Source organism: Athene noctua, chromosome 13 (assembly GCF_965140245.1).
Source record: "Athene noctua chromosome 13, bAthNoc1.hap1.1, whole genome shotgun sequence".
Classification (NCBI taxonomy): Eukaryota; Metazoa; Chordata; class Aves; order Strigiformes; family Strigidae; genus Athene; species Athene noctua.
This window is the reverse complement of record NC_134049.1, coordinates 14,815,604-14,834,422: the sequence shown is the minus strand read 5'-3', so window position 1 is coordinate 14,834,422 and position 18,819 is coordinate 14,815,604. Positions and strand designations below refer to the sequence as shown.

At 51.8% G+C, this 18,819-nt stretch overlaps 1 protein-coding gene across 1 annotated transcript in view; it reads right to left on the bottom strand.

The window, feature by feature from the left end:
* Positions 1–18,819, bottom strand: part of CORO2B (coronin 2B) — a 46,001-nt gene continuing 27,182 nt past the window's right edge. Inside the window, exons 5-14 of the mRNA XM_074917230.1 lie at positions 10,348–10,464; positions 6,118–6,267; positions 4,627–4,791; positions 3,949–4,065; positions 3,746–3,850; positions 3,319–3,415; positions 2,696–2,808; positions 1,915–2,005; positions 1,655–1,794; positions 1–1,148 (exon numbers count right to left, since the gene is read on the bottom strand). Of these exons, the coding sequence (XP_074773331.1) occupies positions 1,017–1,148; positions 1,655–1,794; positions 1,915–2,005; positions 2,696–2,808; positions 3,319–3,415; positions 3,746–3,850; positions 3,949–4,065; positions 4,627–4,791; positions 6,118–6,267; positions 10,348–10,464 (1,227 nt within the window). The 3' untranslated portion in view covers positions 1–1,016. The remainder of the gene's footprint in view (positions 1,149–1,654; positions 1,795–1,914; positions 2,006–2,695; positions 2,809–3,318; positions 3,416–3,745; positions 3,851–3,948; positions 4,066–4,626; positions 4,792–6,117; positions 6,268–10,347; positions 10,465–18,819) is intronic.

The following is an 18,819-nucleotide window of genomic DNA, read 5'->3' as shown; positions in this document are numbered from 1 at the left end:
TTGAAAACATTTTATTTCATCACTATTCTGTAGTAGCATAAATAATAGGCAATGACAGCACATGTAACAAAGAGGGGGAAGCAGTGGGTGCAGGGCACAATGTAAATTAACGGAGAGGAGAAACTGGTGCACTGGTAGTGCTGGGCAGTTCAGCAATTTGATTTAATGAAAATATATATAATATAGGTAAACTAGCAGTATTTGGTGTCGTTCTCTGTGCCACAGGCCTAATCCACAAAATCCAGTGATTGTACACACATGGTGAACCTATGAAGCACCCCCTGGGTGCTGGGATGGGATGTGTGGCATCCTTCCCCCCCTCGCCACAGCACTGGCACGTGTCCCAGGGGAAAGGAAGAGGATAAATCCCTCTTTGCAGAGGCAGAGGGTGCAAAAATCCATCTCTCCTTTTCAGAAATGCAACCTCTTTTTATTATTTAAAGAAGGATATATGCACACAGATGCACGCACAGAAGTGGAGCAGCTCCCTGCGCCAGGCTGGTGCCCCAGGACACTCACAGGCCACCTGTGCCGGAGCCCACCGGGCCATGCCACACCATGACCACACCGCCCCGGGAAGGCTCCTGGGCTGCCACCGTGGCAGCGTGTTTTTGTGAATTCAGCCCTTCCTGCACCCCGTTCCAGTTCTGCACCCGCTGTCACATTTTTGCATAGGAAAAAAAATTAATAGCAACGAAGCTTTGCGCTTTGCCGGGGAGTCGCCGCTGCTGCCTCAGCTCCCCCATGCCGGTTAATCCCAACGGAGGGGACATGGCTCGTCTACTTACTCCAAGACCGTCACTGGGGCAGGCGGAGGCCCCAGCCGCCTCTCATGCAGTAGCTTTCAGTTATAGTAGTTTTAGTGCTAGACAAGACTAGGAGGACGTATTTCCAGTTAGCGAGTGGGCTCTTGGCAGGTCACTTGACTTCTGGCTCATATTCTGTGTAAGTGGATACAATAAAATTAAAGAGCAAGTATAAACAAAGAGAGTTTATTTATAAAACGTCCCTGGAAGTTAATTATTCTTCGGGCTGTTACGTAAGTTTTTCAACTCCAGCTGTAGCTGTCGGATCCGTATGTCTTTCTGTGAGAGCTCATCTTTCAGCCGCCGGATCTCATCCTGCTGTCGGAAGAACATCCGAAGGAGCTGGAAGGGAAGGCAGAAGGGAGATGGAGGGACTACAACAGCCACTCGCCCCTCCTTGGGCCAGCCCCTGGAGCCACGCTGGGGCCGTTTCATAACTTGGCTGCTTTTGCAACACAACTTTATCTGCCACGCTGCCTGTGCCCTCGGATTTAATATTTCACCCTCCAGCTCAGGGATACCCTACACATGCAATCTGCCACTCCAGCAAAACAAATTCCTGCTGGGACCAAGTGCTGATGTTTCCCCAGTGCTTCCATATGTTGTTTCCAGAGAAGGATTTTAATTAAAAAAAAAATAAAACAAGGAGCTTAACATCGCTCCTTTGGGGTGCTCTGTGGTTAATGCAGAGCAGGGTGCTTGAAGTCACGGGGAAACACAGTGCCCAGGCAGTTTGGGAGTACAGAGACCTGCGGAGTCATGGCTTTCCAAGCTGCACCCAGAAAATGTCCCCTCGCAGCCAGCGACCATCCCCTCCCATCCCTGTACCCTTGGCCACCCTGCCCTACCTCATTCTCCGTTCGGGGGGGCACGTTCTCCAGCAGATCGATGCCGTTAACCACAACGCTCCTCTTCTCCCTCACCGGTGCCTTAAAGACAATTTTGGATGTCTTCTTGTAGCCCTCCTTCAACGACATCAGGATGGGATCTGAGCAGGGCAGAGCGCGGGAGAGGGTCAGGGCGGGGGGGAACTGCAGTCCCATCCCACTGCCCAGCCGTTTTCAGGGCTCTGTGCCACCCCCCCGCAACATGGCACCGGTGTCTTTACCTCTGTTCACCCCGCTCAGCCATTCATCCGGCGTGAGGGCTGGCTCCGTACCCGGAGTCATTGGGTAAATGTCCTCTTGGTACGTTTCCGACTGAAAACAAGGGGAAAGAAAAGCAACCACCTCCGTGAATCTGCTCCCGAGTTTAAATACACGTCGCTATGCGCTGCAAGCGGCTGCGCTCACCCCTTTGGCATGCAGCACTGCAGCCACCCGGGGCATCCGGGGAACTAATAAACTGGGTGTTTGCACCATGAAGTCAGATGAAAAATGCCGGTGCTGCCTTGCTCAGGGCACGTGGCGGCTGCCAGCAGCAGGGCCAGAGGAGGATGAGCAGCAGCCGAGCCCAGGCCCAGCTCCTCCAGCCGGTGGTTGGGTTTGCTGCCAGCCTCAGACAGCATGGGGAAGGGAAATGCCAAACCCTGCTCCAGCTCCAGGATATATTTTATCAGAAACAGCCCCCAAACCTCAGGTGAGACAAGCCCCTCGTTACCTGTCACAATGGACCAAGCTGATTTTGCACAAAACAATTGCACCAAGGCCAGGAGCAATGCAGAGATGCATTTTCTATAAATATTCCCATTTTTTCTAAAAAAATCCCCTAGGGAATCCCACACCTGGGAAGTGTAATGACCTGGGAGGTCTTAAGACCAGTGGAAAGAGACCCAGCAGTCAGCAAAATGGTGCCAGCCCTCCACTCCATCACACCAGCCCCCCTTCGGACACCTCCTGGACCCCGCTCGCCTCCAGCAGCCTGTCCTTGCGCCCCAGGGGCTCCCTCACCCTCCTCGGCACGATCATCGAGATGGGCTCGATCAGCCCCTTGAGGGTGACAAGCTTGTAGAAACGAAAGACCTCACAGGCCGTCACATCCAGCCCATGTTTCGGCATCACCCCTGCAGAGGAGACACGGAAAATAACCCTGGGGTGACACAAACCCTGTCCAGGCCCATCCACCTCTCCCACACCCCAAGAAGTCTTTGCTCCCCATCAGGAGACCCAGGTCTTCACTGAAATAACCCCTGCCATCACAACTGAGGACCTGGGACACAGAGCTCGGCCACACCAGGGCCACCTGCAGGGCCATCGGGAAAGGGATGAGTGGCTTTTATTCAGAACAAATCACAGAAATCACTGACCGATGTCCTCCAATAAAGCCATGGCACGTGTGACAGGGGGAAGGGTGTCACCAGGTGTGCACCTGATCAGGACCTGGCTGAAACATGGTGGGAGGGACAGCACAGCCACAGGAACGCTGCTCTGCAAGCACTGCAGCCTCACGCTGGTGCTCCAGAGCTGGCACAGTGCCTGCCAAACCCCTGCCAAACCCACTGACAAGCGGCATTTAATTAAGCACCATCCATCATCTACCTTTGGCATGTTTAGAGCAGCACAACCATCCTTACCCAGTCCTTTCTGTGGAGCCGGGGAGCGAAACTCCATGAGGTAACTCAAGTAGGGCTTTTCCGAGCCAATCTCGTAGTACCGAATGTTGCCGTCGCCCTGGAGCGAGCGCAGTGAGGGATGGTTTAGTGCTTTGGCAAACACAAGGTTGAATCAAAACCATGATAACACCCAGCGCCCTGTCCTTGGGAAACACTGTGATGGGGAGCCAGGCTGGGGCCACTGCTGCATCATGCATCACCCCACGGGATGCAACAGTGGCGGGCACCTCTCCAAACTGGGGTTTTGGGGCCCCAGAGCTGTGTGTCACGCTCTGCTTGGGGCTCAGCACAGCCCTGCTCCCCCATGATGTTTCCTGGAGAGGTGCCCCTTGGCCCCCCCTGGGGGGTGTGGCCCCTGTTGCTGCGGGATGCAGAGTGCAGCCCGTACCTTGCCAGCCAAGTACAGCATGTGAGTGTCGGCGTCGTAGAAAGGGAAGAGGAGCCCCGAAAGCCCGTCGATCTCCTCCTCGATCAGAGGCATGGACAGGTCTTCCTGTGCCACAGGAAAAAGCACTTGATTAACCCAAAGCTGCTTGTGCTGGGGGGGGTGGGGGGGGGGGGGGGGGACAGAGCAGGGGTCCCAGCACCCACCTGGTCCCAAAGGGCGATCTGCCGCGTGTTCCAGCGTGACACCCCCGTCGTCAGCAGCCGCTTCGTGCTGCCCAGGAAGACCACCCGGTTGACACGGTGGTTCTTGCAGCTGGCCTCCTGCAAGGCAGGAGCATGATCGCTGGCAGCCCTCCCTGGCTCCCCCGTGGCCCCCAGGGCTGGCCCTCCCCTGAGAAAAGCCCCTTCCTGGGCAGGTCCCCCAACCTGCTGCCTCCCAGACAGTGAAACGCCACAGGTACTGTGATTCAGAGCCTGTTCCCAGTGCAAAACAAAAATGCCCATCTCCCTGAATATTAGGTAGCAGCTTTACTGACACCTAACCACCATCTTCCTCCAAACTGTGGCTCTTTATGGAACTTTCCACTTCTTCCCCCCTAATTTCTATTGTTTTCCACAAATCCTTAATAAATGAAAGGATAAAAGCCTCCAACTCCTGTGCCTGGGATGAGGCTGAGCCCTCCCCATCACCTCCAGCTAATTTAAACAAAGAATTCCCCTCAGACCCCGACACACACAAAACATCACGAGTATGTACAGGACCTGACAAATGTTTCCACACATTTTAGGAGAATTCCTCCCCAACATCTTCCTTCTATCCCCCCCACTCCCATGCAGCACACAGCAACACACACACACGCACCCCCAGCACAAGCACCGCACCTGCAGGACCCTGCCAGAGCGCGGCTCCACCACCCGCAGCTTCTTGTCCTTGCAGGTGGTGGCCAGGAGGCTGCCGTCGGTGTTGAAGGACATGCAGAGGATGACGTCCGTGTGGCAGTCGATCATCTTCACAGGCTCCCCGATGTCCAGGTTCCAGATAAGGACCTGTGGGAGGGAAGGAGGGAAGCTGCCCTGGTGTCTCCGCTCCCAGAGATCCCCCCACCCCTCGTGCAACCTCCACATCTGCTTCAGGCATCTTAATATCACAGAATCAGAGTGGTTTGGGGTGGAAGGGACCTTAAAGATGACCCAGTCCCACCCCCCTGCCATGAGCAGGGACACCTTCACTAGCCCAGGTTGCCCAAAGCCCCGTCCAACCTGGCCTTGAACCCTTCCAGGGAGGGGGCAGCCACAGCTTCTCTGGGCAACCTGTGCCAGGGCCTCATCACCCTCACAGGGAAAAATTTCTGCCTTAGATCTCATCTAAATCTCCCCTCTGTCAGTTTAAACCCATCACCCCTCATCCTATCCCTACACCCCTGATGATGAGTCCCTCCCCCCTTTCCTGCAGCCCCTTTCAGCCCTGGGGGGCCGCTCTAAGGTCTCCCCGGAGCTTCTCTTCTCCAGCTGAACCCCCAACTCTCTCAGCCTGTCCTCACAGGGGAGGTGCTCCAGCCCCCCAAGCATCTTTGTGGCCTCCTCTGGCCCCGCTCGAGCAGGTCCGTGTCCTTCTGCTGTTGGTGCCCCCAGAGCTGGACCCAGCACTGCAGGGGGGTCTCCTGAGAGCAGAGCAGAGGGGGAGAATCCCCCCCTGTCCCTGCTGCCCACACTCCTCTGGGTGCAGCCCAGCACATAGGTGGCTTTCTGGGCTGTGAGCACACGTTGCTGGCTCACAGGCAGTTTTCCACCCACCAACCCCCCCAAGTTCTCCCTGGGGCCACTCTCCATCCACTCCTCATCCAGCCTGGATTTGTGCTGGGGATCGCCCCGACCCATGGGCAGGACCTTGCCCTTGGCCTCGTTGAACTCCATGAGGTTTGCACATCCCCCCTCTCCAGTCTGCCCAGGTCCCTCTGGATGGATCCCTCCCCTCAGCGTGTCACCACACCACACAGCTTGGTGTCAGTGGGGAACGTGCTGATCCCACTGTCCATGTCACCAGCAAAGATGTTAAACAGTGCTGGCCCCAACCCCAGCCCCTGAGGACACCACTCATCACCACTCTCTACTGGGGAGACATCAGGCCTATTATCTCCTATTTTTGCTGAAATTGCCCCTCATCAAAGTCAGAGCTCCCTTGACTCCTCCCAGCACTGCTCTGCAGCTGCTGCTTGTGCAAAATGAAAATAATTCTTATGACCAGGTGCAAGACCTGGTGGGTCATGTTATTGCAGACACACAGGTGACTCCCACCCGCACCACAAGCAGGGAAAAGCCTTGGCAAGGGCAGCCCCAGCAGCAGCCGAGCACGAGGAGCCAGGCAAGGCTCACCTTATAGTCGTAGCCGGCGCTGAAGAGGATGTTGTTGGTGGTGGGGTGCCACTCGACGAGGCCAACACGCCGGCTGTGCCCATACAGCTCCAGGACAGCCTCTGTCATGTTCCTCTTCAGGCCACCCTCGGGGATCTCCCAGATCCGCACCTGTGAGGGGAAAGATAAGGAGACTTGTAGGTTTAGATAAAAACAATTTAATAATTGAAATAAAATAAAAGTAAATAATCATTATAGTAATAACAGAATACACAAATGAGTAATGCACAATGTGATTGGTCACTGTCTGCCATCCCAGAGGAGGGAAAGTCCCAAACCCGCAATCCCAGAAGAGCAAGAGCCAGCTTCCCAGCCAACCCTCCTCCATACACTGAGCATGACATCGTGTGACATGGAATATTCCCTTGGCCCATTTGGGTCTGATGCTCTGGCTCTGCTCCCTCCCAGCTTTTGGGCACCGTCACATTGGCATGACATGGGGAGTTGAGAAGTCCTGGGTTTCTCAGCAACAACTAAAACCTTCCATATATTATCAACATTCTCTTCACACCAAATCCCATACTGAATTCCAAACGCAGCACTGTTCTATCTACTAAGAAGAAAAATTAACTCTATCCCAGCTGAAAGCAGGACACCCGGGTTAAACACAAGCCAGGAAAGCCTCCACACAAAAAGGACGTGATACACTGGGACAGAATAAGGCTTCAGTAGTGTCTCCTCTTCAATTAAAAAGCTGCAGATAATGCTATCAAAGAGCAGCTATAGATGTTTTCATCCCCACAGCAGGTCACCAGCAGGAAGCTGAAGTGACACTTGGCATTTATCTAACCCTTCTCAGTCTGCCCAAGCACCCTAAACCCCTCTGAGCAGCAGCACCCAGGCTCCTGCCAGCCCCACGGCTTCCTGGAGCCACGCAAAACCCAGCAGCATTTGGTGCACGTACACATCCCCGTGGTTCAAGTGAAGAGATGAAACGATGGAGCTTTGCACACCCATCTCCTCCCCAGGGCAGGCAGCCTTGGCCGGCACACTCATCCTCCCTGGAGCCTTCGTCTCGCCTCAGCTCTGATACCCGTTGCAGACACATCACAACGCCTTGAAGTACCACCCATTAAAAAAGTCACACACTGAACGCAGCACACAGCCCATGCAGGTTCCCTTTCGCCTCCTCTACCAGTGTCCCAAAAGCTGAGCTCGCCTTCAGGCGGACGCGGTGGCCGAGGCTGTGTTGCCCCAGCGAGCATCACTGAGTCAAAATAAAGCTTTTCCAAAACGTAGGGAATATTTGCTGCCTGAGGAGGACTGATCCTGCTGCCCCTGTGGTCGCTCTTCCCTCTCTTTTACAGTACCCCAAAAGGCCACCTCATCAGCCAAGGGCTGAGCTACAGCCTGGGGTGGGGCAAAATTAAATTTGCAATATTGCAGTGAAAAAATCTGCATAAGGATGTACGGGTGGAGCAGTGAGTTCTTTCTGCCTGAACCTGCACATTTAGAGATTGAAGACGCTGCTCTGCAGGTTTGCAAAGGAAACAGAGTTATGAGGGAGACACAAAAGAGGCTGGTATGGCTCGGAGGGCTGAGTCTGAGGGCACCAGTGGTTTTCAAACATGGCACAACACGAGGAACAAGCACTGCAACGCTGATCACCGGGTGTCGAAGGAACCAGTTACAAAAGCGTCTGGTTATGAAACAGGCTGTTACCAAACCTCCAGCTGCGCCTTGCTCTGGTGATTTGCATCCAGGATTGCTCTGAGCCAGCCCTGCACACTGGAGAGGGACCTGCCACACGCTCACTGCTCGGGGGATGCTCTGTCAAACCCCGGGGGGTGCGGGCACAGGGAAACCTTCAGGGGCTCAGCTGCATTGCCCAGGGTCCATGCATCATCAGGGTCTGCTCAAACAGGAGCTACCTCCCACCTTCCACTGTGGGGGCAACCTGAAGGGTGGTTATTAAATGCATCTGCCTCGGTGCGCAGCTGGGAATCATCACTGGGCTCCACAGAGCAGCATCAGCTCCATGCTCTGCTCCTAAGCTGCATGGTTCCTCGTGTCTTGCAAAAAGTGGGGGTGAGTGCCAGGGAGGGGCTAGCTGAGGCAGGTTTCTCCATTACCATGGTCACCGTGACCTGAAAATGGACATTTCAGAACCAGTTGCACTACTAATGCTATTCTGGTGCCAGTATGGACATAGCTGGAGCTAACCTAGAAATCAAACACTGTTTCACAACCTTGTCCCATCCTAGGATATAGATGATGCTTTTTGAAAATTCTGGTTAAGAAAAAGACCCAGAGGAACAGCCCTCGAAGCGCCTTCCTCCACCTCCTCCTGGGACACCAAGGAGAGCAGCCAGGGTGGGACACAGCCTGTGAAACTGGGGGCTTCCTCCCCCAACCCACCCCAAGAAACCTTCTTGAGACAATTTCCCCTGAAACGCCCCTTTCCAAAAAGAAACGTATCCTGCCAACAAAACACCGTACTGCAAAATCCCACCCCCCCTCCATCCCTGCCTGCCACATCAGCTCCCCGCGCCTGAGCGCACAGAGCACTCCAGCACAAGGGAAATACAGAGCCCAAAACACCTACAGAAATCAGGTAATTCCCCTTTTAATCTTCCTGCTTGGCTTGTCCTGCCCTTTAGAAGCTCTTTCCTCAAAAGCCTTCACAGCATTTCAGCAGCTCGCAACACGAGGGTGGGGACTAGGAACATGGAACATGAACACCGTGGCATCCCATGAGAGTGTGTCAGGTGAGGACAGATGCCGTTATCTGAGCAGGGACAGACAGGATATGGGTTTGACAGCAAAGGAGAAATTACAGAAGGTGTTTCAAGCAGGGTGGGCTGCAGGAGAGATCCCTCTCCAGCAAGGCAGCAACAAACCATGGCCATTAATATCGGGCGCTGACAAGATGTAAAATCCTCTGCCCCCCCAGAAGAGGACAAGCTTGTGGGGATGCCTGAGGGGACAAGGCCACACACATTCTCTTGTGATGGAGGAAAGCCAAGAGTCTGGAGCAGGACTGGCCAGATGCATCGCTGTGCTTGTGGCAGCTCCTCTGTCTCCCCTGCCATGGTGGTGTCCTCAAGCCTGAGACCAACGGTGCACCCAGGTGACAAATACCATGTAAATACTCTATTTTCTACAGCTTGGATTCCATGAGGACCTGGGCATCCTCACTCTTTGATAAAGACTGTTAGTCTGGACTTCATTAAACCTCTGGGGAGCTAGCAGGGAGCACCCAAAGGTGCAGGACCTGCCCATAAGCAGCACGCTGGGTGTGGGGTAGCACCAGGAGTCCACCCTGCTGTGGGGCTTCTCCTCTCCAACTCATCCTCATCAGGGGGATCCCCCCCACACCAGACAGCCTCGGGCCAATTAACTTAATTTTGCAGGTTTAACAACAGATCATGAAGTCTTCCCAGTATCCTCTCTCCCTCCCAGCACCTCCTACTCCCCAGCAACTGTATATAAAAGGTTATGATTTAAAGTGGGAGACAGCTCACCATGATTCATGACCATGATCTGAATTTTCTCCCCCCACTCAGTATCTTCCTCGACAAGCCTTCAGCTAATAAAACCCGCCAATATACTGAAGGAGAGGATGAGACATTAGGGATAATACAGTAAAACGCTAAGGATCAGGCAAGGCAGATTTGTAACTGGTTAAAAACTGGATCATCTGAAACCCCAGCCTCTGCCATGCAGAATGGGTGATGGTTTCTGGTTCCTCATACAAAGGGGTTTTTTTCCTTTATGACACAGCCTTTGGGATGGACTTGATTGAGTCCAGAAGATAAAAAGGAGAAGGATACAAATAACAGCTACATAAAGATGACCTGATTCACTATCCCCCAGCCTGAAAAACTGCCTTTTGCTCCTGTCACTTGATGGATCAGGCCATGAGAGTGGTTGCAGCCCCTGCGGTCCCTGAGAGCAAAAAGGATTAATAATAGCATTGCAGTTGGGCTTGGAAAAAAAAAATAAAAAAGACCTCATTGTGCACAGCTGTAGAGCTTATCTGCAGTGAGGGACGCAGAAAGAGCAGCGCTGTGACAATAAGTGACACTGGGGACAGTAGAGGAGCCAGGCACCAGCCACAGTCCCTGCACCGCTGACACAGGAGCCAGGGATTGGCACAATTTTCACCTCTGTGCATCTTAATTAAAAGCAGGAGGGTGCCCGGAGCTGTACGATGCCTGGGAATTGTCAGCCTGAAGCATCCCAGCTCACCGAGGTGTCTTCGGAGCATGATGCGATGATGTTCTCAATGAAGGGATTCCACTTGATGTCCAGCACATTGCCCTGGTGACCGCAGACCTTGGGGTAGTTTGGTTCGATCCGGCCTGTCTGTAATTTAAAATAAACCAAAAAAACAAGGAAAAAAATATTTAGTGATAAAGTTTGTCTTTTTAAGGCTCTTAGGGGAGAGAGCTCCGTAGCCTACCCCAGGACAGAGTTTTATGGCTGGAGGAAACACCTGACTGAATTGGGGATTGGTTTTGCCCCACTGATATGCCCAGGGCATATCTATGAGAAGGGGTTTCTGCAACCACAACTCCACGGGGCTGCTCCATTCAGCAGGAAATCTTTGTACGACCACCCGAAACCATGGACAAAAGGGCTGAAAGGGGCTAGAGAGGCTCCAAATGGATCCTTGGGCCTTGAAGTAGATCAACCATCAGGTCACACATGAAATGGTTGGTACTTCCCACCCAAGTTTTGGAAGGGATGTCGAGCAAGGACAAATCCCCCGTGACTTTGAGATCATTGACACTCTTGCTTAAGGACACAAATAACCCATCACACCACTTGACAGGATCCTTCCAGATGGATGGAAATCCTTGAAAGACTTGGGGACAGTCCGCTCTGGCCGCCTCAGTAGAGCAAGGACAGCACACAGCACTCGGCACAGACTCCTGTTCAGGCTCCCCTCTCAGGGGGGCTGCTGGACCCCCCTGCTCCTTGCAGGAACATTGCAGGGTGTCTCTGCAACTGGCCACCCCATCACCCTTCCTTCCCCCATGCTGGCTCCTCGCCACAGCCCGGAGGTGGTGGCATGTTTGAAGCATGCAAACTAACTAGGTCAGCACAACACAGCCGCTAAATATTTCATAGCCCTTCCAGCACTGACCTTTCAACGTATCCAGCTCCCAGCTCCATTTAACACAAACAAAGAAACAGCACCGAGGGTAACACGCTGCGGTTTTACCAGCCACAGCTAAAGGCAATGGCCGGGAGTGCTCTGGGCAGCCAGATCAGGCCCAGGGGCTCACCCCTGCGCTGTTGCTGCTGGGAAGGTTTAGTTGAATTCATTTGCTCCCAGGAAAGCACGGCTGCTAATTGCCAGGCAGCCAGAGTGCCTGCTCATGGTCGTCACTGCTCCAGCAAACATGGGCCAGCACGGGATGCATGGGCAGAGCAGCTCTGCCTGCCTGGATTTGGCAAGGCAGAGATGGAGATTCAGAAAACCACTGCACCGAGAAACACAGGCAAACACAAACCTCCCCAAGCCCACTTTATCAATTTTTAAAATAATCTTCACAGGCATTATTAGTGAAAAGTCAGTTCTTGCTGCTCAGATTGCTACAACAGCTCTAAGTCAGCCTGTGGACACATATATAAGATGAGAACTAGGCTGACCTTAAAACAGCAGTGACTTGGTTATATGGGTCATTTCAGTTATGAAGGTAAAGGAAAAAAAAATAGGTGCCCGCTTTCACTGCCTTCAGTACATGAACAAACAGACCCCTTCAGCTCCATCACTTGGCCCGGTAACAGGGTCACAGGAGAGCCGTTCCCCTCTTACAAACACTCATTAATTCCCCAGCATGGCAGGCACGGGATCACAACCTCGTTAGCCAGCCTGTGATGAGCACTTAACGCAAGACTGATTTCTAACTCATGAGCCTCTTTCTAATTAGGGCACGTAATTCCCTACCCATGCAGCACAGGGTTCGTTTTCCCCTCGGTGATTGATACCCGTCAGTGTGATTTTAACCTCTATTAGGGCTAATTTCAGGGGTGTCAGGGAGAGATGGATGGAAGAGCCGGGACGGGGCAGCTGCGCCCGCCTCCTCCTTCAGCTGCTGACAGCATCGCTTCAGCTTGCTCAGAGAGCCTAAATTTTGATCATTCTGCCCATCAGCAACAATCTGGAACAGATCTGAGCTGCCACGTCAGCCCTGGACCCTTAACTGCCTCCTGACAGCCACTAACACATTTTCTTCCCTGTATTTGCCCCACACAAGCAGCAGCAATCGACATACACAACATTTCTGACGTTATTGAACAGCTCAAAGGGTGTTTTCCTGGGTAATGCCCCAGACTTGGGTTTTATAAGCGTTATTATAAATCACTTCAGGTTTTTAGGGATAAAAACAAAGTGACATTTTGACAGTTTTGCCAGGGTGACCCAAACCTCTGGCAGCTGGTGGCTCTGGATGATGCAATCCTGAACCCCCTCCTGCCCCCAGGATACTTTTCTTTGCCTAGATTGTGACAATGAGCACTGCAAACCCTGGAGCATCCCATAGGAAAGGCATCACTCACATATTTTAAGTTTTCCTTTTACCCAGTGGCAAAAACAGCCCCTTGGGAAGTCCCCATCATACCAAACCTGCATGGTGGGGGACAACAGCCCCCAGCTTCTCGGGGATCCCCCCAAGACACTAATATCTCCATGCCAGGAGCCAATGGTCCCCAGGAAAACCGAGGCCCAAAGAGAAGCATCGACTGACCAAGCGCTGAGAGTACATGGGCCATAACACAAAAGAAATCATTAGAGAAGACAAACCCTTTGTTTAAATGAAAATAAAGTCTTCCCGATGCAGAGCCTAGAAAGCAGATTTGATAAAAAAATTAGTTTTCTTCTAAATTGAATTTTCCAAAAGGGAGGGGAAGATATAGGAAAATGTTACTTTTTGCTAAAAGCATCTCAATATCTAAAATCAGCATTCACATTCACTCTGGATCCCAGTACCTCGGGTGCCTGTGCTGGGCTGGGCACCCAGGAGGGGCTGTTTGCCCCGATGGGTGGTCAGGACACAGGGCAACAGCTGCCCATTGCTGGGGAGACCCGCAAAGCCCCCAAGTCAGCTACTGCCTTCACCCAGACTTCACTGCAAAAATCATGCCACAAAAAGTTACAAAGAAAAATCTAATTTTTCACATTCTTTAACTTTTCCCATGGGGAAAAAAAAAAAAATAAAAAAAAATTACACCCTCCTTTCCCAGGCAGGGAGAGCTCAGTCATGTACTCTGCAGCCCTGAAGAGAGGATGAGGTGCTTTGGGTCTCCTCCTGCACACAAGCATCACACGGAGCAAAGCATGAGCTGCAGGGACACAGTCCCTGGGATAAGCAGACAAGATTTGGGAAAGAAAAAGCCCAGGGTGAGGCACAGAAGGAAGAGGGAAACGCAGCAATGTCGGTGCTTCGTTAGAGCACGAAGCTCTGGCTCCCAGCACCATGCAGCGACCCTCCTGTGAATTAATGAGATGCAAAGCACTGCTTTATGGGTTAATATAGTAAGTACGCTAGCAGACACTGCTTACCCAAACAGCTCAGATGATCTAGCTTTCCCCCTATTTTCATATTTGCATTAGCATGACATTATTAACACACTGTCTAGAGTAGAAATTCATGCAGCAGCTGTTAAATTCCAGGCAGACAGACCTTTTAACAGCACAAGTTAATATTCAATCACTTTAATTTTGAGCAACCAGCCAAGTGGTTTCCTCTGCAAAGTAGGTTTGATGGTTTTTATCAAAATTAATTAGGCCTTCAAGAGGACAAACCAGAGTTTGGTTACTAGGAATAGTTTCTGCCCAAGAAATCAAGAATTTTGATTAAAATTAGTCAAATGCAGCCAACACACAGGAGCTGCCACGGTGCCCGCAGCAAGGGACAGTCTGTGTGTGAGAGCAGGGGCAGGTTGTGCCTGTGCCTGCGGCACCTGAAAAGGGAGAAGGAGCCAAATAAAGGAAATAAAAAGCAAAAAATAAATTAAAACCCAAGGATTCATGCCACAGCTTCCCATTTAGCCATTCTTAGAGGGACTACGCCAGCAGCCGTGCATTAAGCTGTTGGTGAATCCTAATCGCTGGATCCCTGACGCCTGGCCAGGGGAAACTCGGTGACCCAGATACTGTCCCTTCAGCGAGAGCATGTCAGGCCATGGCTCTCTGAGCTCCAGCAGCTTTGATATTTTCCAAGACATGTGCTGGAAGGAGCAAACCTTCCAGCAACTTCACCCCTCGAAGCCCTCCCTTTGCTGGAGCAATTAAGTGCACTTGAAAAGGAGCCAGTTATTTGTATTCTTGCTGGGTGAGAAATGGAAGAAAGGACAATGAATTTTTTAAGCTGGTTGAATTCAGGTATTTTGTGGCTCAGTGACCGAGGATGAAGCCTTCACCTGGGAACGGCAGGAGCAGCAGTGAGGGCAGAGCCCAGGCGGGATGGACACACAGCCTGGGAGGTCGGACCGCCCCGGGAAGGGGAACACCATCACTGGTAGGAGCAAAGCCTCTTTATTCTTAAAAACACCACTTTTAAGCACTCTAAGTCATCAAAGTGTTACTGTGAGCAGTGTGAGCTCACGAGTAATTCCAATAGCAGGGTCCACCTCTGAACCATTGTCAGAGTCAAGCAATGGGAAGCATTATGACTCCACACCCTCCAAGCAGCACAAGTTTCTGTCTTGTGATGGCAGGGCTCCACCCTTACTTCACAACCAACCAGCAGGAAACCCGGATTAAATAATTTTAATAGATGTATTTCATAAAACCTGCTTCTCACCAGGTTCCCAGGAAATACAAATCCAGAAAGTTTTCCAAATCCTTCTGTTTCCTATGAAGTGTGACAAGAATCTTTTTATTCAACTCTACCTTCAAACCAGCTGTGCAAGGAAAACTTTACAGAAATAATAGCAGCATCGATGCCAGCACCCATCCCTGAGGGAGAAGCCTCCCCAAGGAAGGAGCACCCACCCCCAGCCTGGGGACAGGCCAGGCCACCCGTCCCCACCCAGCAGCTTCCTGATCCCTCATTAGCTCTTAGAGGGGGCTCAGGGAAACGCTGCCTGGGGCTTAGGGGATTTACAGGGTTTCCCAGGAAATCCTTGAGTACACACAAGTCTCTAGTGGCTGAGATTAAGAGTAAATAAATTTACTGCTGTCTTTTTAAAGAAGGGCTCTCCTACTGGAGACCCAAAGAGGAGGAAATTACACAGATTTCCCTGACCCAGGGCACCTCCCTGGCTGACTGGGGTACAAGGGAAGGTCGCTGCAGGTTAACTGATCCTCCCTCATTAGGAACCAAGTCAAACAGAACCAGCACAAGAGAGGGAGAAATTGGACGAACCCTTGTCAGGGCCCCAGAAAACTCGTGCCACAACATGCTGCCAAGAGCCCACAGGAAGGGGGAGACAAGAGGAGGCTCAGGCAGAGCTAGGCATCACATCTGCAACCCAAGCAAGAGCTTGAACATGAGGGGATGGGTTACTGGGAGGTAGTTACTGGGTTACTGGGCACTTGCTGCCATTGCACAAATAATTCTCCAAGGAAATTCCCATATGCAGGTGGAAGGATGCTGCTGTTGGAAAGGTTTCTCTCCAAAAACTGGACAAAGACAGATGACTCAAGCCTTTCTCCACCTTTTCTGCTCTTGCCTAGCAGCCTCCCTTCTGCCAGGTCACTCATCCAGCCTTCAGCGACCGCAAACCACCAGACGAGAGCGATTTCACAGCCCCAGTTTGGCCAGAGCGAGCCAAGGCTGAGGAGACTGGGCAACCACACGTGTTCCCAGCAGGATCATCTCCTCGAGAGGGACAGGGCACACAATTGGCCTGGCTGGAAGCTGGTCTGGGGATTCTCAGTAATATAAATCCATCAGAAAAAAAAAAAAAAAAAAAGAAAAAAACAGAAACAAACAAACAAACAAACAAAAAAAACCCAACACAAAACCCCAAAGAAATCCATGCATGCAGTCAACAATATTGTTCACTGAAACATCTATTCCAGGCGCTGGAAATGTCTGAATGTGCTGCTGGGTTCTGCAGAGAGTAACCTGGCTGTCATGGACACACTGCCAAGCTTCCTGACTGCTCTTGTGAATGAGAGAAGGAAAACGCTAAGCCAAGTGCCAGCTATCTAGTAAACAGATTCTAAAAGCCTGTTCTAAACCCTGTTCTGGCACCTTGAGTGAAGAAGCTGTTTAGCCAGATGTGCACCTCCAGGAAAATAACACCAGGAGTGAGAAACTGCCCCTCTTTTCCCAGCCTGTAACACCTGAGAAATTCAAACGGGGAGGGGAGGGAGATGGAGACATGCTCTGTGCACCCTCCAGCACTGCTAAAACAAGTGTGGAAATTTGCAGGAGTGTGCAGAGCCAGGCAGGATTTTTTGCTTAGCCCTATGGATTTCATTGCCTGTGCATCTCCCACCCCCACGGGTCGACAGGCACCTTTCTGCCAGCCTTACCACGGGGTGGGAGGAGAGAAGGGCAGGAAAAGCTGCAATCCAAGCAGGCTTCAGTGCCCGTCCTCTGCTCAGCAGGCACTCCTGGCCAGCCTCTCTCCCCGCGCAGCCAGACAGCTGCTCTGCCTCGGCCCCCCTGAGCAAACACCACGAGTCTCCATGCCTCAGTTTTCCCACAAGCGATGATGCTATCACTGCCTCTGGCAAGCCCCTTGTTCAGGAGTGCTTTGGAATAAACACTCCCATATTTACCAGGTTACTTACCATAAAAACTTACATCATTTTATAGACAACTTCATTACTCTTTGTTATACAACTAAACCACGCAAGTCCTAAGGCAGCAAAAGAAATCAGCATTGCTTAATGCCATTTTTGCCAGGATGAAGGTTTAAATATCAGTTATTCCTCTTGTGGGGATAGAAATATTGTTAAATTAAATATAAATACTGTTGTGGGCTCTAAGCATCCCATCTCCTGCCCAGGCAGACAGCCCCCCCCCCGCCACTTGGGGTAGCTATCATATGAGCTTCTTCAGCCATGCTGGACCCACAGAGCCCCAAAACCCACAAAGTCACACACACAGCAGCTTCTGACAAACAATCTGCACAGATTAAAACCCCGAAGTCTTGCTGCAGAAGTATTTATCTGCACCATAAAAGCAGTAGCCAGGCTCAAGCTTGTTAATTCAAAAGACAAAAGCCCATATAATGTCCCTGTTAAATGGGATTATGGACACTAAAAATAAATCCATGTTTATTGGTAACAAAAAGCCACTTTTCCCCAGAGAGAACAGGGTTTCTCTCTGTTTTAACCGGCAGAGGGGGCAGGCAATTGCAGGCAGGGCTACACTGCGATGGCCCAGGCAAAGCCGAGCTCTCACTTACCGAGGCTCGACCTCAGGCTTCACTGCAAATGCAGCTGCATTAAGAGAGGCAAAAATCCGTATTTCCCCTCCCAACCTTCCACCGGCCCAAGGACTCACATTTTCGAACCCCGTTTCCTCCTCTGATCCATCACCAGCTCTCAGGGCAGCATTAAAATTGTACATTGACACTTTTTGACTGATCCAGGTGCTTAAAAACAGCCAGATCCCAGGTCTGGGCTTCCCCCAGCTGCTCTCCCATTATTTCCTTGATAAATGCAGGGACACCAGATTGTGCTCCAATGTGGAGCAGTAATGCTGATGTATCAACATTTTTGTAAGCCTCAGGTCTTTATTTTTTTTTTTACGGTCAATAAGTTAAAGGAAATGTCTCCTGCAGACTAAAAGTAGATAGAGAAAAATTCACAGAAGACAAAATAATACAGACACAAGTCCTGTGTCCTCAGTTTGAAGGCAGAAAATCTCCAAAGACATGACTAATTGGTTCATACCACAGAGAAATGGAGAAAACTCTGTATTTTTTCCTGCAGAAAACCTCCTGGTACATTGAAGCACAGCAGCTCTGAGAAGCAAGGAAAGCAGCTGTGTAATGAGCTTGCCCATTCTCTGCCCAGCCAGGACAAGCAGGTGTCCCAGCAGAGGGGTCCCTCGGGTGATGCCACAAGCACACAGGCAGAGCAGATGCCACCAGAACCTTGAGCTAAGCCAAGCCACTGTGGAGCCAGGGCAGGCTGCCTGGGGCACACAGCCCGCTTGCCAGCTGGCCAGGGGGCACCCACATTCCTGCCACCAATCCCCTAAGGACAAGGGATGGCAGCACTGATCCTTGCGACACAGGGGCTGCTCCTCTGTCACCTCTTTGTGCAGGGTGATGATGGGACAAACAACCCACACCAGCAGCTCTCAGCAGCATGACTCAGGCTTTGCCCAACCGCTGCCCCCTTTCCCCTACCCCACCACAGCTGCCATGGAGGTCTGGGTCCCCCAGAGGGATTAGCAATGGGTCTGTCACCTCCATGGGGTGCCCCAGCTCCGGGCAGGGCCATACAGGCCCCCACGGTGGCAGCGATGAGGAGCAGTGTGCTACGGGGACATGGCTCACACACAACTGGCCTTAGCTTAGCTACATGAGCAACAGCTCCGGACTTTAGCTTCCTCCATGTAAACAGACTCCCCCTTCCTGCTCACTGCTTCCTTCAGGCATACAGATAACATTGTCTGGCTGAGGAAAACAAGTTCTCTTCATCCCCTTTAGAAACAAAAATCCTCCTGCTGCTGTGCAAGCACTGCCAGACACCCTTCCCCTGCAACTGCTGCCCTAAGAGACCCCCACAGCATCCTATCA